Below are 20,335 nucleotides of genomic sequence, written 5' to 3'. Positions count from 1 at the left end.
TGAAAATCAAAAACAACATAACATTTAACTACTAGGGAACTAAATTGAAACTGATTACCTGTATTACAAAACAAATGTTAATTTCTTTGATGCATTTTATGAACTTGTTCAAACTTGGTCATTGTTACACTGAATACAAAATACGACTGTATGTATGTATGTAGAATATATGTTAACAAGATCATGAACTTTGTCAAAATGGTAAAAAAAAATATAATGCATTAATAAACAAGAAAGTTACACGGATTCTTGATAAATTTTTTTTAGGAAAATAAGACCTGGTCCTTCGGAATTGTAAACGTCTTTTGTGTCATCGATGGCAACCGCAATATAAATCTAGGTCAATATCGGTTTTATCACGTCCTTAAACTTAGAACTAGGGTGGTCAAAAGGAAACAGCTAAGCATAGCAACATAACCTCATATCACACAAGGATATAACTATGTAATTCCATAGTCGGCCAGAAATCTTTGCCATGGTATTTATCAACCTACAATCGATATAATTAATATGCCTTTCATTGTCATATAGATATGGATGTCATCGAAATATATCATTACAGCCTAGATTGAACCTGACTACGTACAATTGATAAATATTAATTACCAATAAGTCGATTGGCGGTAGTCTATTCATTCGGGGGACTCGCTGCCGAATCGACTGAGCTAGATGGTTTTTCAATGCATAAAAATGTCGTCCAGTTAAAACAGTTTTCGTATTTTTCTTATTTTTTCTTCTTTTAATTTTCGATGTATATCAAGTGTGTTTTCTTATGAATTATGACAATTAATTTTAGTACACGAAGATTGGAATGAATTATTATAAAAGGGCAATCTCCTGCTGTTAATCAACAGTCTTGATACGTGTATTTTGCGTCAATTATATAATAACGCATGCGTACAACACATCATGCACCTGTGAAGAAAAATGGCTTCACAAGTAAACCAACCCCTCTTTAAAAATATTAGAGCGTTAAAGAAATCTCAGTTACATTTCCCTAGAGGAGCAACCCGTACATAAAATGGGACCTGTTCATACAAGCCGCAGCTAACTGGAAGAAGCACACGATTTGTGGCATTGTCGTGAACGTATGTTTGTCTCTACCTCCTCTTTACAAATATAATTTGGTACAATGCTAGGACAAATGTCACCTTTTCATAATTATTAATTGACTTCAAATAACACCTATAACACAACTATAACCAAATCCGATTTCGAAAAACATGTGTTTACGTATGTCAGCGTATGCATAAGGTGTTCCAGTGTACACAATGGCTGCCTTGTTTTCAAAACAGCCAACTAATATGTATCAGTGCTGTATTTGAGAGAGGTTTCTTGATCTTATCGTGACGTCAAGCTTGACTCTGGGAATCCACTTGAATATCCGGATAGCATAAAAACAATACTGAAAGCGTATGGAATATTTTACAATCAATTAAACAAATAATGTTTTACAATGATCTCCCTTTAATCAATACTTTAGAATAGAATCAGGCTACTAAGTGACAAGCAATGATTATGGTGAATCATTCATATTTTATTGAAACGAAAGCATATCTGCAATAAAATATATCAATTGTAGTCACTGAAAAGGCTGCATTTTTGAAATATCGTGTTCATGCTACGCATATTTATTTCTCCTTTGGCTTTTTGGTATTAAACATGCAACGAAAATGAACGTGTATGCATGTGTTTGAGGGTGAGCGTACGAAGAAGAGTGGGGTTGTATGTGCATAACGTGAGCTAGAAATCTACAACATGTGATCAAAAAAGTAAACTCTTTATAGATTCGATAACAGTTACGACTTACTTTTATAATGTGTCTGCGAAATGCACGTGAAATGCCTGGTTGTACATTGTGTAATTATTGTTATTATCTAATGAGCATGTCGACAATCTTCGACTGGGATTCAGATAAGTAGTCATTACAAACCGCCGTTTCTTCTCTTCGTCACATTAAGCAGAACTGCTGTTCAATCAAAACATCAAAAGTGTCTACCTTTTAAACTTTAATTGCCTAATACACTGGTCTTCAGAGGAATATGAGTTTTCATATAAATGTCTCGCTTGATTAAATTGGTATTGCATTCCAAAGCTCACGTGTTTTGATGCTTCGGCTCTAGTGCTGGTGTCTATCGTGATTCGTAATTATTCGTGGACCAAATGCTCGTTATATATATACAGTTGTCGTTATCATACAACATTATCTGACTGAAAGATCTTCTGAGGGTTCACAAGCATTTCAATACTTTCAGCTGTTAAAACTAAAAAATGAAAATAAAAATAAAGTGTAATCTACTGATGCAATGTGGTATGATTGGGGTACGTATAACAGAGTGCATTGAGTGCCTATTTAATTGCATAACTATCTAAAATAAGCGATTGAATGATAGCAAATACTACTCAACATTCCATGTCAAGGCCATTTCCAACTAAATATAAAATGTTCCAATGATCTGCTGAGATAGCACAACATATCCAGTTTCGATCATAATACAAACAACATAAAACGTTCTATATGGTCATATAATTCGTCAATCTGTTTCTAAGCGCTGTATTACTTCTTTGGGGTCGTGTTTAATTAAATTTCACATGAGCATGGACAATGAACCTCTTTGTGATAGAAGTAGATGAGAAAGACATTTCCCTAAATATCTTTCGTTAAGGCTGAACCTCGCCTTGTTGCGTTAAAGTATTTCAGAAATCGAAAACTCACATTTTAAACCATTTGTTTAAGTATGGGTCTTAATGAAACATTTGTTTTAAGAATGGTACTTCGAAAACCTACATTTCAGACGTCAATAACATTACATGTATTTGCATGTAGGCTCTTCAAAAATTACAATGGAAATAACATTATATGTTTGTGCAAATAATTGTGTTCTGTGTCATAGATGAAACTCGTCATCGAACGCAAATCACCTGCGTTACAGACCAGTGTCGGTATTAAGCTATTATACATGAACAGCAAACAGTATATTTCGGATTAACTTTTTATTTTTTTGACTTCATAACCAGTGGATCTCAAGGTAAATTACACAACACTTTCACGGTACCAGCATTCATAGGATGCAAACATTTACCATAAGTACATTCAAAAATATTTTGACGTCAAGTTCATCCATTTACAACAGATATTTTGCAAAAGCATTTAACGGACATCCCTGTGATAACAATGAAATAAAAAGGATTCCGCATTTGGTAATTTCATTCATACACAATCGCATCGCTTTATTTATTGAAAATATAATTAGATAATGAAATTCAAATGTGGCACGGCATGGATTTGTAGGCAATGACATGCGGTTTGCAGAAAAAATGCCAGTCAACATTAAATTAAATTTTATATTGATACGCGGTGAACTTGGGCACGCTCCACACTCAAGTTATTGTTTGTTTTTGTTTTAATTTTTGTTTCTGTTGTTGTTGTTTTTTGAAGACAGAGCTCATAAAAAAAATATGATGCATGAATCGCATGATGATTCATAGTTAAAGCTGACACGCGTTCCCTTATTGTTTAATGAGAGGACACACTGTTCTTTATAGAGTAGAAATAAAATAAATTATCATTTAAAATAAAATTATAAATAAAGTTATTTATAGAGTCAATATGACGCTAACTAATTGTTGTGCTTAGCTCTATGTGTGCTTGTTGTTATATAGATACTTTATGTAGATAATACATTGATAACATTATGACATGTTACACATAAACTATTAAAAACAGTGTTAACATATTGTTAAAAAAAACGTCAACACCCAACTTGGCTGGCCGGCAGACATTTGACTACTAAGTATATCCTTTGAGACGACGAGATGTGTTGATGGTTGTCCGGTGTTTCTTTTAACTTCATCTACCTAGACCAGACAAGTTCAGGACCCTGCACAAGAGTGTTGTGATGATGAGATGGTATCAGTATCTGTGTGTAGCGCGGGAACATGCATCCTTAATAGAAAAATCATACATACACGTGTGTATTAAAAAGTATTCTTTAGTATGACATGGAGAGGAATACAACGTAAGGAAAAATTAGCTTCAAATATCACAAAGAATTGGAATATCGAAGTAGCCCAGTATTTATTCTGTCTCCAATCATTTGAGAATTATAGACATTAATGATTTAATACTTTTGTTTCCCTTTTAAGTCCATCATTGTACCTGTAAAACTTTTACCGCATTCCATTGTCAAATGTCGCTGTCTGCCAATTGGACCTGTTCTTATAACGTCACGAGTAAACGGGAACGTTCCCGGTAGCATGAATATTCGCGACGTCAATACTACACATTTAAGAAATAATTGTTATTTTTTTGTTGTTCACTGGTGTATGAACGGCATTTTTTGACAGATATTTTAAATGACGTTGAAATATCTGTCAAAAAATGCCGTTCATACACCAGTGAACAACAAAAAATAACAATTATTTCTTATATTTACATTTCAGAACTATTTGTCAACGTAATCTTTGAAAAAAATCATAAGAAACAGTATTCTACGTTCGTTATACGTAGTGACGAAACAGCTGAATGATCGATGTAACAGCGTAACAGATAGTTCCAATTTGGTGGGAAAGGTAATCAAGTACACAAGTACACAAAATATAGTTCCACACAAATTCATCATTTTAATCATCATGAAAGAAAAATATTGAAATGTTGTCTTCAATTTTACAATTATTAACAAGTTTTAAAGTTGATAAAACATTATGTCATGTGTAATCAAATCTTAGGTAGATTATCAATGTTGACGTTGGCACCGTAAACAATGTACTGTATGTATTCATACGCGGCAGGTTAATTGTTCACCTAGGAATGAACGCTAATTTTGTTAGCACCTTCATATAGAGAACACACAGTGGAAATGTAAATATAATACAGTGACATCAGTCAAATGGCGTCATGGAGGAGTTGTCAATAGCACCACACATAATATGATTTTTGTGGGAATAATGATCACATGTCTTATATTATGTTTGATAAGGTGATATAATGTCAACGGAGAGGAAATGTAAATATGTTACTTTGACAATTTGTTTTAACAAAAAGTCGCCTGTGGGTCCTGAAGCAGCATTTACTGGGTACAAACTCTGTTTCCGGCGCACATATGAATGGCCTATCCCGAGAAGCGAATCTCGCAACCGTGAATACAGCTTTTCATTCCTACACGGAGCAACCTGAGGTAAACTATGAAGACGACTGTTTAATGCCGTTAGCATCATAATTAGAACAGTACTGGCAACAACGTGTATACGGAATCGTAATTCTAACTTAAAAAATATTTAACACTGGTAAAATATTAACAAAAGGAGTGATAATTAAATTCAATGTCTTCGAGAAAAACGCAATTAAATGGAACCACTCGTTCGGAAAAAAGTAAGCTTTTCTACTTCAGCAATGACTGTCGCATTGGAAAGCGTTTGACATAGTGATGATAAGTGCTCAGGGCGTGTGACAATATACAATTATTGCCCTTGTTCCGGGTTGACATGAATATTTGACCACCCGAGAGGTGTCATGTCACCCGAGGGCGTAGCCCGAGGGTGACATGACACCTCAAGGCTGGGCAAATATTCATGTCAACTCGGAACAAGGGCAGTAATTGTTTTATTATACCGAAAAAAACATAAGTGAATTGATTTTGGTATCAATAAGTTTATTTATTACTATCAACAGTTTTTAAGAAAAGTTTTTAAGAGGTACCCCATCGTCTTTCTGGACCCGGCATAAAATTCTCCCAGTTGAACTTTCAATGTATGGACGTCGAAGTTTTCACAATCCTTGGTCTAGGCCTACCTGTTGCAGATAGGAAATGTCTAAAGGAACCCACGGCCACATTGATGACCCTTTTGGTGTTTTTAGAATCCTTTTCTTGCAATAATTTCGCCAATTCCTCCTCTGTTGGCAGACGATAGCGTCCGCCGGCAGCCATTGTTGTTGCCAAGCAGAATACTCGGAACTTCTCTGATTCGACTACTTTTGAAGACGTTACGGAAGAGAGTTCCGAGTTGGGGCTCAAGAGAGGGTGACATAACGATTTTGGAGGGCTCACGAGAGGGTGACATTATGATATTCAGAGGGTGACATGATGTTTCGAAAGCGACAGCAAGTCAATAATGAATTATTTGGAAAGTTGTGGTTGACATAACGAATGTTTTTAATCACGTGACATGGTTTTCACTAATCAGAAGCTGTGATACAAGTCTGAGGTATAATAACATCAAATGTGTCCCGATATCAAACGTGGTATCACAATGTACACGCAGTTAAATGGAACCACTCGTTCGGAAAAAAGTAAGCTTTTCCACTTCAGCAATGACTGTCGCATTGGAAAGCGTTTGACATAGTGATGATAAGTGCTCAGGGCGTGTGACAACATCAAATGTGTCCCGATATCAAACGTGGTATCACAATGTACACATGGTACCACAAAGTACACGTGGTACCACAAAGTACACGTGGTAACACAAAGTACACGTGGTACCACAAAGTACACGCGATACTACAAAGTACACGTGGTAACACAAAGTGCACGTGGTACCACAAAGTACACGTGGTACCACAAAGTACACGTGATACCACAAAGTACAAATGGTAACACAAAGTGCATGAAAACGTTAATGTCTTTCTTACTTTTACTATTTGACGGACATACCAATCTAAGCTACAAATAGATATATTTTAATTTGAACTTAAACGATTCAGTGATTATTTCCCATATATCTGATAAGAACATGGCGCCTTTTCAATGAGACCGCGTTCATATTTTGAAAAAAAGATATTATTCGAAATTATTGAAGCAAAGATCCAATAAGAGTTTTCTGAGAAAAACGTAGAAGTCTTTGACATGCATCAGGTCAATATAGTTCGAAAATGACGTAAACCCATTGTGTTGTGATGTGCAATACATCTATTTGCATGTCGGGAGAATTCAAATCACAAACAAATGAGTTTATGGAATATCGCAATGTGACATGTACATCTATAACGATGAAACCTCAGTAAGATTCGCAGGGTAGTCTATACATTAAAGGTGTGCATTTAGACCATTGTGTTAATATATCGTATACTTCCATTTTCCAGGATAAATCCATTCTACTGGAAACCTCTACATGAACCTATGAAAAAGATGTTTGCGTCAAATAACATCGATTCAATAGAGTTTTTTTCTTCTAAAATGCACTTGTAGCTATCAATAGATCTTTATAAGGTTTCTAAAATGCATAGGCCTGTTGCTGTACACAATTAAGGTAAATATCACTGATAAAAAACATTTCTGTACTAAGGGATACCACACATACTAAGCCTATTCCACATAGATGCTTTCGTAATTGGAAGGAAAGGTCACAAGCTATGGAGGCAGATATCATAGTTGAGGGCTTCGTGAAGGCAGAAACCACGCATGGATTAAAATATACCGAACTTATTGCCGACGGTGACTCATCAGTGTGTGCCAGCATACAAGAGAAAGTGCCAATAAGGGGTCGCAAAGTTAACAAAATAGAATGTGCAAATCACGTTTGTAAATGCCTGAGAACCAACCTGGAGAAACTGGTTGCGGAAAACAACTATTATAAGGGAAAAGGGAAATTGACAAAAGCAGCCAGAATGAAAATCACCAGTGCAGTTCGGAGTGCCATTCGTTATAGATCAAAAGAACCAAATAAGACTGTAGCAGCGCGACAGTTGGAAAATGACATAACCAACTCTGTTCACCACGTATTTGGCCAACACTCCAACTGCACAGATTTCGGTAAGGCAAGGAAGGTTGAAGCACGTGAGCAGCCCAACACAAGTAATGATCATGACAACATTGACACCAGAGAGCTCGAGGAAGAAGATAATGTACCAGCCGTGCTACAGGAGGTATCAGATATATGGTCGGATACTGTGAACATTGAGGAAGAAAAAAAGCCAGGGGTGACTGTAACATCGACAGCACATTAGACTCAATGATGATCAAGGACATAAGTGTGATATTAGATTAGGTAGCAATGAAGTCGTCACGTCTTTTGGGTAACTCAACAACTAATCTTGCTGAATCATGGATGTCAATAAGATCAAAATTTGACGAAGGCAAACTTTACAACCGGTGCAATCGTGGTCCGTGGCACTCCAGATGTTATGGTGGGGCACTTGGAAAAAACCTTGGTCCAGAATGGTCTTCAAAAATCTGGGAGCAGTCTACATCAACCAAAGCTGGAAAGCACTTTGTAAATCTGTATAGGACTAGACATTCTTCACTCATCCAGACAACAAAAGACCAGAGTAAGCCAGAACGAAAAGCCAGGCGTTGGAAACGGAAAATGGAAAGTGGTAAGCAGTCCGAATCAAAGAAGGCAAAACAGCAATATAGAGAAAATGATTTAGATGTAGCCCCTGATCCTGGACCTGACAGGCTAGAGGAGTTCAAGCTGAAGTATTTGGAAAGGCACATTGACCTGGATGAAAAAAGATAAGATCTATTGAGTTGGTAACAAGAAAGCAATCAGAGTCTTCGGTTTGGCAGCAAGAACGCAAGAAAAGAATAACATCCTCAAATTTTGGCTGTGTGGTAAGGCGGAATCCCAAAATGAAAGTCCAAAACTTGGTAAAAAAGTTGCTGTATAGCACTTTCAAAGGTACCAGCTTCACTAGAAAAGGTATCCAAGCAGAACATATGTCCATCAGAGAGTACGTTCGTAAAAGCAAGAAGAAAATTGTATGGTGAAAGTAGAACCAGTTGGTCTCATTATTTACCCGGAAAAGAAATTCCTTGCAAGAAGTCCTGATGGCAAAGTCATAGAACAGAATGGTGACACTGGGCTTTTAGAAATCAAGAACTTGCTACAAGACAAGCCAATTAATCTGTTCCAAGCAGCAAATACTCTCGGAAGTGCTTTTTGTTTGCAACTGACTGACAATACACTGCATTTAAAGAAAACGCATGATTATTATTATCAGCTACAAGGTCAGATGAACATCGCAAACCTGCCTTGGACAGATTTTGTGGTGAGAACTGAAAATCCATATCACCTTTTCATTGAACGGCACGGTAGAGATGAGAGTTTATGGAGAAACCTAATGCTACCTAAGCTTGATGCGTTCTATAACCTGGCCGTGTTACCCGAACTAGCAGTTCCAACATACAACACTGTATTAGGGATCAGGGAACCAGGATGCTGGATATGTTAAGAGAAATTTAAACACACTAAAATGTATATACATAGATAATAACATTATAGTATATACATTTATATAGGTCATAACAGCGTCACATGTCATACCAAATAACATTTTTTTAACAGTGCCGTCATTTGACACTACATGATTTATCCATTCACAGGCTTTGTACGTTGCATCGTAATATTTTGTTGCTCTTTTCTTGCTTTTTGGTTCATGAATTTAATGTAAAATGAAGCATAACATTCTTTCTTTTATAAATGTATTTCATTGATAAAATATGTTTAGATTCAATTGAAACAACTGTTTCTAACGAAAAAAAACTTTATGTGCACTCATTTATGATAACCTGCTAAAAATTGGAAACAATTTTTAAGTTATTTATTGCACACCTATGGCAAATAATAGTAACCATTACGTTTTTAAATTGATGTGAAACGTTTATTGTTTAGATATGATTTGTTGAAAATGCATATGTATATATGATATTATTAATCTTATTGTATCATGTTTTGCAGTTTACAAATTTCAAAGCCACCAAGTCTGCTACTGTGAAAATACTCTAAGTGAAGCAGAGTAGAAAATCAACAGAGAAAGCCTCAAATAAGGACCCAAAACCATCTGCATCAAGTAACCGTAGTAGTACCAGCAACAGGCAGTCAACTAATGCTTGTCCAGCTCCAAGTCAGAGGTAACTTTTTTCAGTACTTTATAACTATTCGTATGGGATAAGTGAAACCTGTTTTTGTACACCACCCCTTCTGTTAAAGAAAAGTGGTGTTACACGGCAGGTGGCTTCTCATGACAGGTGCCAACAAATAATTGATATAGAGGTAAAAGTGTACCGTAAAAATACCTAATTCTGAAAAATATGGCACATATTTTAGATATGTAAACATTGCTATTTAACCCTACATATGACCTCTAATAAAGTATGTAAATTTGCATATTTCTAATACAGCTCTGAAGGATAAGTAAACTTATTTTGTCTATGTCTTTCAGACCTGTGAATACCATGGTAACAAGTTTAAAATAACTTAAACAATATGGAATATTATATTTGACCCAATTCTCTACAATTTTTTTTTCTGAAACCTATTTGAAATTAAACATCTCTATCCCAAAGACAGAATTAATCTTATTTTGACATATCTTGTACATTCGGTTATACAGCTATCTTACCTCGATTATGAGCCTTACTTTTTTTGCAAAACTATATTTCCTTTGTAAACACACTTTTGGAAAATCAGGAAATTTAAGATCCGGAACCAATTTATTTATTTAAGTTTTTACAAATTTGAAGCCTATATGTACTGCTTCATAATGGATATACCAATTAAAGTGTCCAATTATTGTTTCATTTAAATTTTGTATACATATCATAATACAGTTATTTGCTTAACAAAAAAACACACCTATGGCCACCCAGTCTTTCTGTGGTGTGCTACCATAGAAGCAGTGACCAAGCAGTGTCTGAATTTTGAACACAACCATTTAGTTATAACTTCCATGCTATGCATTTTTGATCCAGCTCAATTTTAAAGGTTCATGTGATATATGTTTATGTCATGCAGGTCTCGTCGCTTACCAAGAACAAAATTTGTTGGTCGACGTATATCGCATATACCAAGTGGTACAACGGTACAGTGAGAACTGTTACATCTGGAAGAGATGGCGACCCCAGTGCTGTCTATGAAGTTTTGGATGACGGAGATGACCACCTATACAACATAGACCATTTGCATAAAGATTTTCAGTCTGCATTGGTCAAATTCATTGACATGTGTCAGTTTGGTTGTTAGGGGGTCATATGTAGATGGTATTATGTGTGCATGATACGTGTAGGGTGTGTGCTTATGGACTGCATTGTTTGGTGCACACTAATGCTGACTTGAGTGCCAGTTTACTGAAGTACAGTATCACAGTCTTATACCATACAACACAAAGACACATTATACTGATAGAGATGACCAGTTATACAACATAGACCATTTGTATAAAGATTGTCAGTCTTTATTGATGAAATTCATTGACATGTGTAAGTAAATTACAAATGGCTTCTGCTGATGTTACCATCTATAATAAAAGCTTCTCATTTCGTAAGACATCACAAATAAATAATATTTCATTGGTTCCACAAATGTGATTGATACATGAAAATTGTTTACTTTTCATTTTTTTCAGAACTGTGACTTTATGGAGATTATGAGAAACTTGAACATTTTGATATATATACTTTGTATATATTTGGAAGAAATGGTGACCCCAGTGCTGTCTATTTAGTTTTGTATGATGCAGATGACCACATAGACCATTTGTATACAGATATTCAGACCTGTGACTTTATGAAGATTATGAGAAACATTTTCATTGAAATGTGTAAGTATTTTCCCTTTCTTTCTCTCCCTATCCTACAACACTCCCTGTCAATTTATAGCATTTTGATTTTTGTTATGACACCCCCCCCCCCCCCTCCTCCTTCTTGTACAGTGTACACCTCCCACTACCTTCTCCTTGCACCATAAAAAGTCAATTAAAGTATGTATTGATATGATACAATATAAACACAATCATTTTTTTAATCCACACAGTTAAATTCACATAACGTTTTTAATGATGTATAATGTTGTAAACAAATATGATATTGCATTGATGGGCCACCATACATTGTAGTATAAAGTAGTTCCTTAGGAGTTGCCTCCCTTATGTAAATTACAAATGGCTTCTGGTGATGTTATCACCCATAATAAAAGCTTCTCTTTTGTTAAGACTTTAGACATAAATAATATTTTAGGGGTCCCACAAACTTGACCTATATCTGAAAATTGTGTTACTTTTCGTTTTTTTCAGAATTGTGATTTTATGAGGATTATTAGAAACTTCTAAAGGAAAGACTTTTCTGGCAAGTATTTGTTGCTGTCAGTAATACTGGCCTCTTTGGAATTGACACCGATGAATAGAAGACACTTAGACGAACATTTTGAACATATTTGGAGCAAACAACTTTTTTTTTAAATTCATGTTCATTTTGCAGTATCCAATACCCTTAAGGTGTCCCGACACTTTAACACTAGCCCTCCACCTCTGGGTTCGAGTTCGAAACCTACGTGGGGCAGGTACTGACCGTAGGCCAGTGTTTTTTCTCCGAGTAGTCCGGCATTCCTCCACCTCCAAAACCTGGCACGTCCTTAAATGACACTGGCTGTTAAAAAGACGTTAAGCAAAAACAAACAAACAGCAAACATTTCAATGTGGCTGTCATAGCGGCCACCGACACTTGTTGGATGGAAGCAATTATGAGGTCCTGAACAGCTTTATGTTCATACAGAATATTTTCAATCGTTTCAAAGTAACAGTATCATAAGTATTAGCTTCTGCCAAAAACTTGGAGGGATACCAACAGCATTTTTATTAGTAACTTTTGAGATCGATGGGTATATTTAAGCTTGCGTAGTTATGCTGAAAACTAATTCATGAGATACAAATTGACGTTAATTGCGTGAATATTTTGTCGTTTCATATGCATGTCTCTGATTGTATCGTTGTCCGGCCGTATCAAAACAATAGCGCCACCGTGCGGGAAATAGCAGAACAGTGTCCGAAGAGCGTGTATGACATTCAGATCTCTCTGATGTTATGGATCACATCTTGTTTGCAAATAATTTCCTTGATAGTACCTCACCCTACGATTGGTGACATCACAGATAGCAGGTAACCAATCACAGCGTATAAATAATGCTTGAAAGCCAATCAAAGTAGACAGACAATTTATATTTATGGGTAATCCCCTCGGTATTGCTGATACAGCGACAAATTATAATGCTGCCATCCGTGGGTATTAGCAAATATCTAATTAAAGCTCTCGCTGTCGAGGTTTGCAGCGAGGATGAATAATCTCCTAGTAAATATAAGACTCTTAAGTTATATAGCGACAGTGAATATGTTTGTCAATATCTTAAAAAAAACTAATCAATTAACGATCAATTTTATCAGTGTTCTCTTCATCATAATATTTGCCATCAACACCAATTTCAGCAACTAGACTCTTTAAGCGATAGTGCTACTTCCGCTACACAAAATATACCTCTCCTCATACATGTAGTATCAATTAAGACCACGAAATAAACATCTACCTATATTATCACAAGAGACCACAATATATACCACTCTCTAAAGTATCATTAGAGACTACAAAATATACCTCTACCTATAGTATCACTAATTACCACAGTACGATATACCTCTATATATAGTATCACTAGTTACCACAGTACGATATACCTATATATATAGTATCACTAGTTACCACAGTACGATATACATCTATATATAGTATCACTAGTTACCACAGTACTATATACCTCTATATATAGTATCACTAGTTACCACAGTACTATATACCTCTATATATAGTATCACTAGTTACCACAGTACTATATACCTCTATATATAGTATCACTAGTTACCACAGTACTATATACCTCTATATATAGTATCACTAGTTACCACAGTACGATATACCTCTATATATAGTATCACTAGTTACCACAGTACTATATACCTTTACCTATAGTATCACTAGAGAACACGACATACAAATCTACCTCTAGTGTCACTAGACACCACACACGATACCTCTACCTATAGTATCACCGGTGACTTAAAATGAACAGAGAAGAAGCAAGATAAAGATCATAATTGTGGCAGCGGGTCTGTTTTCAGGTTTTCTTGGTCAAATCCGGATTAAACCGTCTCCTATCATCAGCAAGCTCGGGAAGAGGCATTCGGCATCATTGGGCTCCCCTATGGCAGCCAACGTTGTAAAGCAGATTGATTTCCTTAGCAGGAATTAAATGGCATACTGTCTTTGACGGTGTTATATTGTGTTCAATTTCCATAGGAACATTTTATCTAATAAACATTATATACAAAACGTTACTTTAATATGGTGAAATAAATCTCTCAAAAAATGACTCGTATGCGTTTTACATGTTTAATTAGGCAATTAAATCTACACTATGCATTTTAAATGCAATTCGTTTATCTACGCGAGTATATGTGACAATATATACGCATGGTGTGCATCTAAAATGCAGACGTAAACGGGGTAGTTGGAGCCTGAAGTTGGTTCCGAGTTCCGAGTTCCGTTTAAGCAAAACGGAACTCGGAACTGGGAACAAAACCAATAAAGCTAGTACATAGTATTTCAGGTTTTCTTAAACGGAGCTCGGAACTGGGACCAAAACCAATAAAGCTAATACATACTATTTCAGTTTTTCTTAAACGGAACTCAGAACTGCTTCCTAGTTCCGTTTTACTTAAACGGAACTCGGAACTCGGAACCAAAGTTTAATACGCCTCTCCTATTGACAAGAGATTGCAAATTATGGGTAGCAGATGATAAGTTGCTACCAAAACGAGGCTGCTAATTTTACTAAACATCGTCACCACATACAAGGGTTCAGTTTCAGATCGCAGTAATCGTGATGGTTGGTAAATTCATTTAAATTATAAGTAAATTTGCAATTGAATGACTATTATTTAACTGTCTCTAGATATTGAAATCGTAGATACAATTGACCTTTATTATTTCATTATCTCGGATATGTCTGATTCTAGACCAAAGTTCAAACTAGGGGGAAATAAGCTAGTATCAGAGTTTAGCTGAGCAATTCTTAACAACTAAAGGAATTGGTGTGAAGTATTTTTTCTTTCTTCTGAATACACGTAATCGGCCTATTGCAGCATCCTGTACCCTGTGCAGGCAGCTGGTCAATGCACCAGATACACCAAAAGCAATGCATCAACGTATTCTAAACGAGAAGCAACAAAGGGATGCATCAATGTCTTTCAGAAATGAGTTTCTACAGCCAATAGTGCAGATTTCTGAGTACGTATCACAAGTTACGGCTGCAAGCCTAAACTAGAGAGCGTTCATTTGCTGACATTACAAAACAAAAAAAAAGATATTCGGGTCTTTTCCGTCGAATCTTGAACAAGTTGGCACTGATATCCGAGATTCAGAAATTTTAGCTATTGTATCTCTGAAAACATGTGTATTTGTGTGTCTGTGTCATTTGGGTAACTGTGGCATGATAGTGGGAAAGGCTATGACGATTGCTTAAGAATGTAGATAATATCTTCGTAACATCAGCACTGACCGCCTTTAGTTATAATATGCTTGATCAACTCACTGTCGTCGCTCGTTCAAATAGGATTAGATTATGTCAAGTGTATCACTATGCATTCTTTAAATGGTTAAACTGTATATGATAATGAATGACGCCGACAAGTACGTATACCACTCTACACAAATCATTATTGGGCGGAAGCTGTGTCTAGGATGGTTAAGAAAGCATCTCATTGGGGCTGTATCGTTCAATAGACGCATTGCAGGTTGCAATTGATACTGTTTGAATGGAGATGAGCTTCGAAACGCTGGGTAACATTTCTCCTCCTGATCCTAGAATAGAATGGTTAATTTGACCCAAACATCTATTCTTCAATTTATATTTATCCATTCTTCAACAGATGAATGCTATTTATGTAATACGATGGGATCTTTGACTCAGCCAATGACTTTTTCATTGAGATTATCCAGAGGACCAGCGCTTCAGGACAATGCTTCCATAAATCTTTGGGAATCGTATCCAGCTGACAGAACGTCGATTACAAGTTTGTGATGATGGTATTGGTCTTAGGTTGTCGGATGTCGGCAGCAATGGAAGATTTTATTCAGGAAAAGGTGGATGTCTCAAAAGTATTATGAAACTTGCAATTTATATATCTTACTCTCAATGTGGATTGGATTTTCTGAATTTACGCAGAAAGCTTCATAAACGAACAAGAATGATACAATATTTCTCTCTGTAACCTAATTACAGTCCTATTATTGTGTTGCAATGGCCGTTAGGAATTGTTAAAATAGGATTTGCGGTCCATAGCTCTCCAAACTATTTTTGCATGGTGGGGAGTTGTGGTATGAATGACATATTCATGAATGTTTCGTTTAGGGATTATTTTAACATACATGTAGTTATGGTACAAATATACAAACGGATTAGACACCTTAAAAGTCTAATCCGTATATCCGAACACGAAGATGTTCCCTAAGGTATCACACAAAACAGGGACAAGGCATTGGGTCCGAAGACAGTGCCATAATACATGATATCCATTTGCCAGCTGGGGTTATGGAACGGTGAGGAATATCCGCGCCAATCGATACCCATGAATGAAACCATATGTCCTAATCGCCGTGCTCATACGACAGTGGACATAAATACAAGTACCTCATATTATAATTCGATACCTACGAACATCTTACAAGGAAAGGAGCGGATCGATAATGTGGCAATTTATGTCTTATTGTCGACGTATTGAATTGGAAAAAAAAGTATTACAAAATGAGGACGTGTTTGATCCTCCATAATATGTCACTTTTTAATCACACTAACTGGTTTTTATTTTGAGGATATGCCTGGAATTGACATAGACTGATTATCGTAGCTTTGTGATAAATACAATAAACACCTGATCTAATAGACGTCAAACTCTATCTGTATACATAATAAAACAAACGAATATTGATTATTCTCCAACAGCATCCTCACATATCCCGATAATTTCAGCAAAGCTCTTGGCGACAGGTAATTGCGTCTGTTTCTACGATATTTTCTCTCTACATTTTTTTTAATATATCCTCTGCACACATGCTATCACAAAAAGCTTTTTTTATTTATTTATTTATTGATTTTTTTTTTTTTATCTCTTTACGAGTAAAAACATGTGCATTCTTAACACCAACTTTGCGCAAAATAGAAGACCGTTGATCTTATCGATGTTTGTTGATGGAATTCATTATATCCTTTCTAATAAAATTAAGAAAAAATATCATTTGAAAAGAATGAAAAGCTAAATGCTATTAATCAAACAAAATTCAGATGACAAAGGCGACGGAAATTTGATTAATGCTTGGGAGAAATTATGTTTAAACTTTACCATTTCAAATTGTTTTTCAGTCTTGTTTCCCTGAAATAGATTTTGAACACAAGGAAACGGTCACATTACATTAGATTATCGAGATCATACTAATGCCAGTATCATAGTTTTCTCATTTTAGTTTTTGCTTAATTTCTAAAAAAAATGTTTTAGGGTCGAAATAACTTAACTCATAAAAATATCATGGAGAAGACTCATTCGTTTCGAACACAATCTCTCATCTTCATTTCAGGGATGCTGTATACATTGAAAACCTTTTGAAAGGCGATTTTCTGTTACTTGTGGTCAATTTCATTTTCATTGTCAGATGGTTGTGAATCAACAAAACAATGCATGCAACAGGCCATGGAGGGGTGATTCCAGCTCCGATTGCTTAACATACAGTTTTATAAAGTTATTGCGATGTCTCTATGCTCATAAGTCTACATAGTGTCGTTGGTATTATCACCGCTCTCGTGGTTTAGGGCGTGCAATTACGTAAGTTTATCCTCGAATCAGAGGGCGAGTGTTGAAATATTGAGCCATCAAATATCTTCAATTTTCCTATTGGAAAGTAGTTTGCATTTCACATACACTTATCGACTCTACAACGGATAAAACACATTGAGACACAACTAATATAGCATTATCGTGACGTCATAAATTCATGGCTTCATTCTATTCTTTCAAGGATCGGAAATGTGTACCAACATTTTTGTTAGAATAGAAACATTCAATATTTGTAAATATGTGTATTAATTGAATATATATTGTATAAACTATGTGTATTTACCAAAATATAAACAAGTATGTTTCAAATGATAATTTTAAGATGAAGTCAACAGCTGTTGCTTTGAGCAACCGTTTTAAGGATAGCTTGATCATTATAAAGAGTCTTTATTTTAACTAAGAATTCATGATTGAGAAAAAGGATGCTTCTGTTATCGCGGAATTGACTATTCTTAAGGGCTTACTGAAATGTAATTACCGATTTTGTACCTACGATATAATTATGGATACGTGGGATAGTTTATTCTCTTTGGTATTTTGAAATATGTTTGTGTAACTCTACGAATAAATGCTGAATCTGATATCTTCTTCAGGCATGGTGATATTTAACAATACAAGAAAAATGTTACATGACAGTTAATGAGATTGATTAAATAACGTTGTTTATGTGTTCTATTGATATGATTATAAACAACGTCATGTATCGCAAGTATTTGTGTTGAATAAGACATTTACTACGAATGAGTATATAGATCAATATAGGAACATGTACGTGCAGATTACTTTTACAAACAAATCTCGTTAAGAACTTCCCAGTGAATGTACTTATTGAAACCTCTTCAACAGTTCTCACAGGGGAAGAGAAATCAGCATTACGATTACCGGCCGTATTCGTTCTCCATGCCAGTATTAGATGAAACGTCAATATAACTGTCATTGAGTAACACTGGGGTGGGATATTTATAACATTGATTTCATCAATTGCTGTACTCAAAATCAACTTCCAACATAACATCGCAGGTAAACGATTCGAGTGGGCGATCCACATTTCTTCACGAACGGGTCCTCGTGCCTCATTGTTTTCTGAGTATCACGAGCGATCACCACACAGACTATTCTGGAGTGAACATAATAACATAACAAGTAAATATTCTAAAGTGGTCCACTTATCACGAAAATCAGAAGTGAATTTCAGGAAATCTATTTAGATCCCACATTCTCCAATTTTTATTGAAATGAGTCTCTTTTATATTTGCATGCATATTTTTATGAGTAGGAACATAGCTGCATCACGTGTGTTTGAAACGGTATTACAAATCATACAGCAATCGTTTCGCATATCTACTTACAATACAAATAAAAATTAACATGATGGATATATTAATAAGACGAAAAAGTGTTGTCGTCAAACCAATCTCATTACAAGTAGGTATATATTTATATTTCAACGGGAGAGAACGAAATATCCTCGATTTATATATAGATGTCTCGGTTACATTCGGAATAAAATGTTGTTAGTACAATGAGTTTGATGTGATGAGGAGTATTTTTTTCTTACCTGAGGAAGGCTGGCTACGGCACTTAGAAGCCAGGCCAATGTCAACATGATCTTGCCCCTCCTTTCGGCGTCGTGGATACTCATTGGATGAACAATGGAGAAGTATCTATCCAGACTTATTGTTACTAGCACAAACGATGATAAGTAAAATCCAAGAGCTCGAAAGAACATTAAAATCCGACAGGCCGCATCCCCAGCCTCCCAACGGACCGTTATATGCCAACCTGTCTCAAGGGGCAGCATGATGAAGGCAACGATGAGGTCGGCGATGGAGAGGTGCATGATGAAAGTATTTACTCGGGACTTGATTCTACGACTCCTAAACAGCGTAATAAATACTATCAAATTTCCCGAAGCTGCGACGACAAAAAGACAAGAATATGCGATGACGGACATCACACTGTCGTCGTTGAACGTCATTTCTCTAGGGAGCGTCACTTCTGTCATATTCTGGGCGGAAGTTGTGTTTTCTGTAGGCCCTACCCGTAACGCAGACGAGACCGTAGATGACAGTATCGTCGCTGAAATCGATGTTGAGGGAGACATTGACATTGATGACCGAGATGTAGGTAACACCATATCTACGTTATTAACGTTGAGGTTGTAAAAAGGCACTTTACTTGGACCACATCCGGAGATATTTGAATGCAATATGACCGGGACAGTGTGAGGTTTGGTGGTAGACATACTCAACTGCCCTCCCTATATCAAGTTACCTTTGCATGTTTAAGGCCATAACACCAATATATATATTCAAATACAATCTCCGCGTATAACACAACTCCTTTAGCGACCACCTTTTCCCACTGTACCTAAGATGAATAAAATCACAGCATTTCGACAAATATTCGAACAAGTATTTTCCAAGGTAGGCTGTACTTGCTATTACAGTGTGACCATATATTCACTTTTAAAATTCCACATCCATGGCCGTTGCTGCTGTATCGGTGGGAAGTATATGACTGACAATATATAATCCCGCCATCAGCAGCACTCGCCGTTATGGCTGATAGAGCGATCCTCCTCTTGGTCACGCACCACAGCTTCACAGCTCTGATCAATGACGCTGTAGCGCCCTCTACAGAAAGCACCTACTGAATTACCTGTCAAGCACTGAGAAAGAGAAAATG

At 36.0% G+C, this 20,335-nt stretch overlaps 1 protein-coding gene across 1 annotated transcript in view; it reads right to left on the bottom strand.

Moving 5' to 3' along the window:
- The window catches only part of LOC117334965 (gonadotropin-releasing hormone II receptor-like), a 93,890-nt gene extending 73,835 nt beyond the window's left edge, over window positions 1-20,055 (bottom strand). The window contains exon 1 of the mRNA XM_033894833.1: window positions 19,206-20,055. Within this exon, the coding sequence (XP_033750724.1) occupies window positions 19,206-19,892 (687 nt within the window). The 5' untranslated portion in view covers window positions 19,893-20,055. The remainder of the gene's footprint in view (window positions 1-19,205) is intronic.
- Window positions 20,056-20,335: the final 280 nt, after the last annotated feature.

This window comes from Pecten maximus, chromosome 9 (assembly GCF_902652985.1).
Source record: "Pecten maximus chromosome 9, xPecMax1.1, whole genome shotgun sequence".
Lineage (NCBI taxonomy): Eukaryota > Metazoa > Mollusca > Bivalvia > Pectinida > Pectinidae > Pecten > Pecten maximus.
Note: the sequence above shows the minus strand (reverse complement) of the source record. Positions and strands in the feature narration are given on the sequence as shown.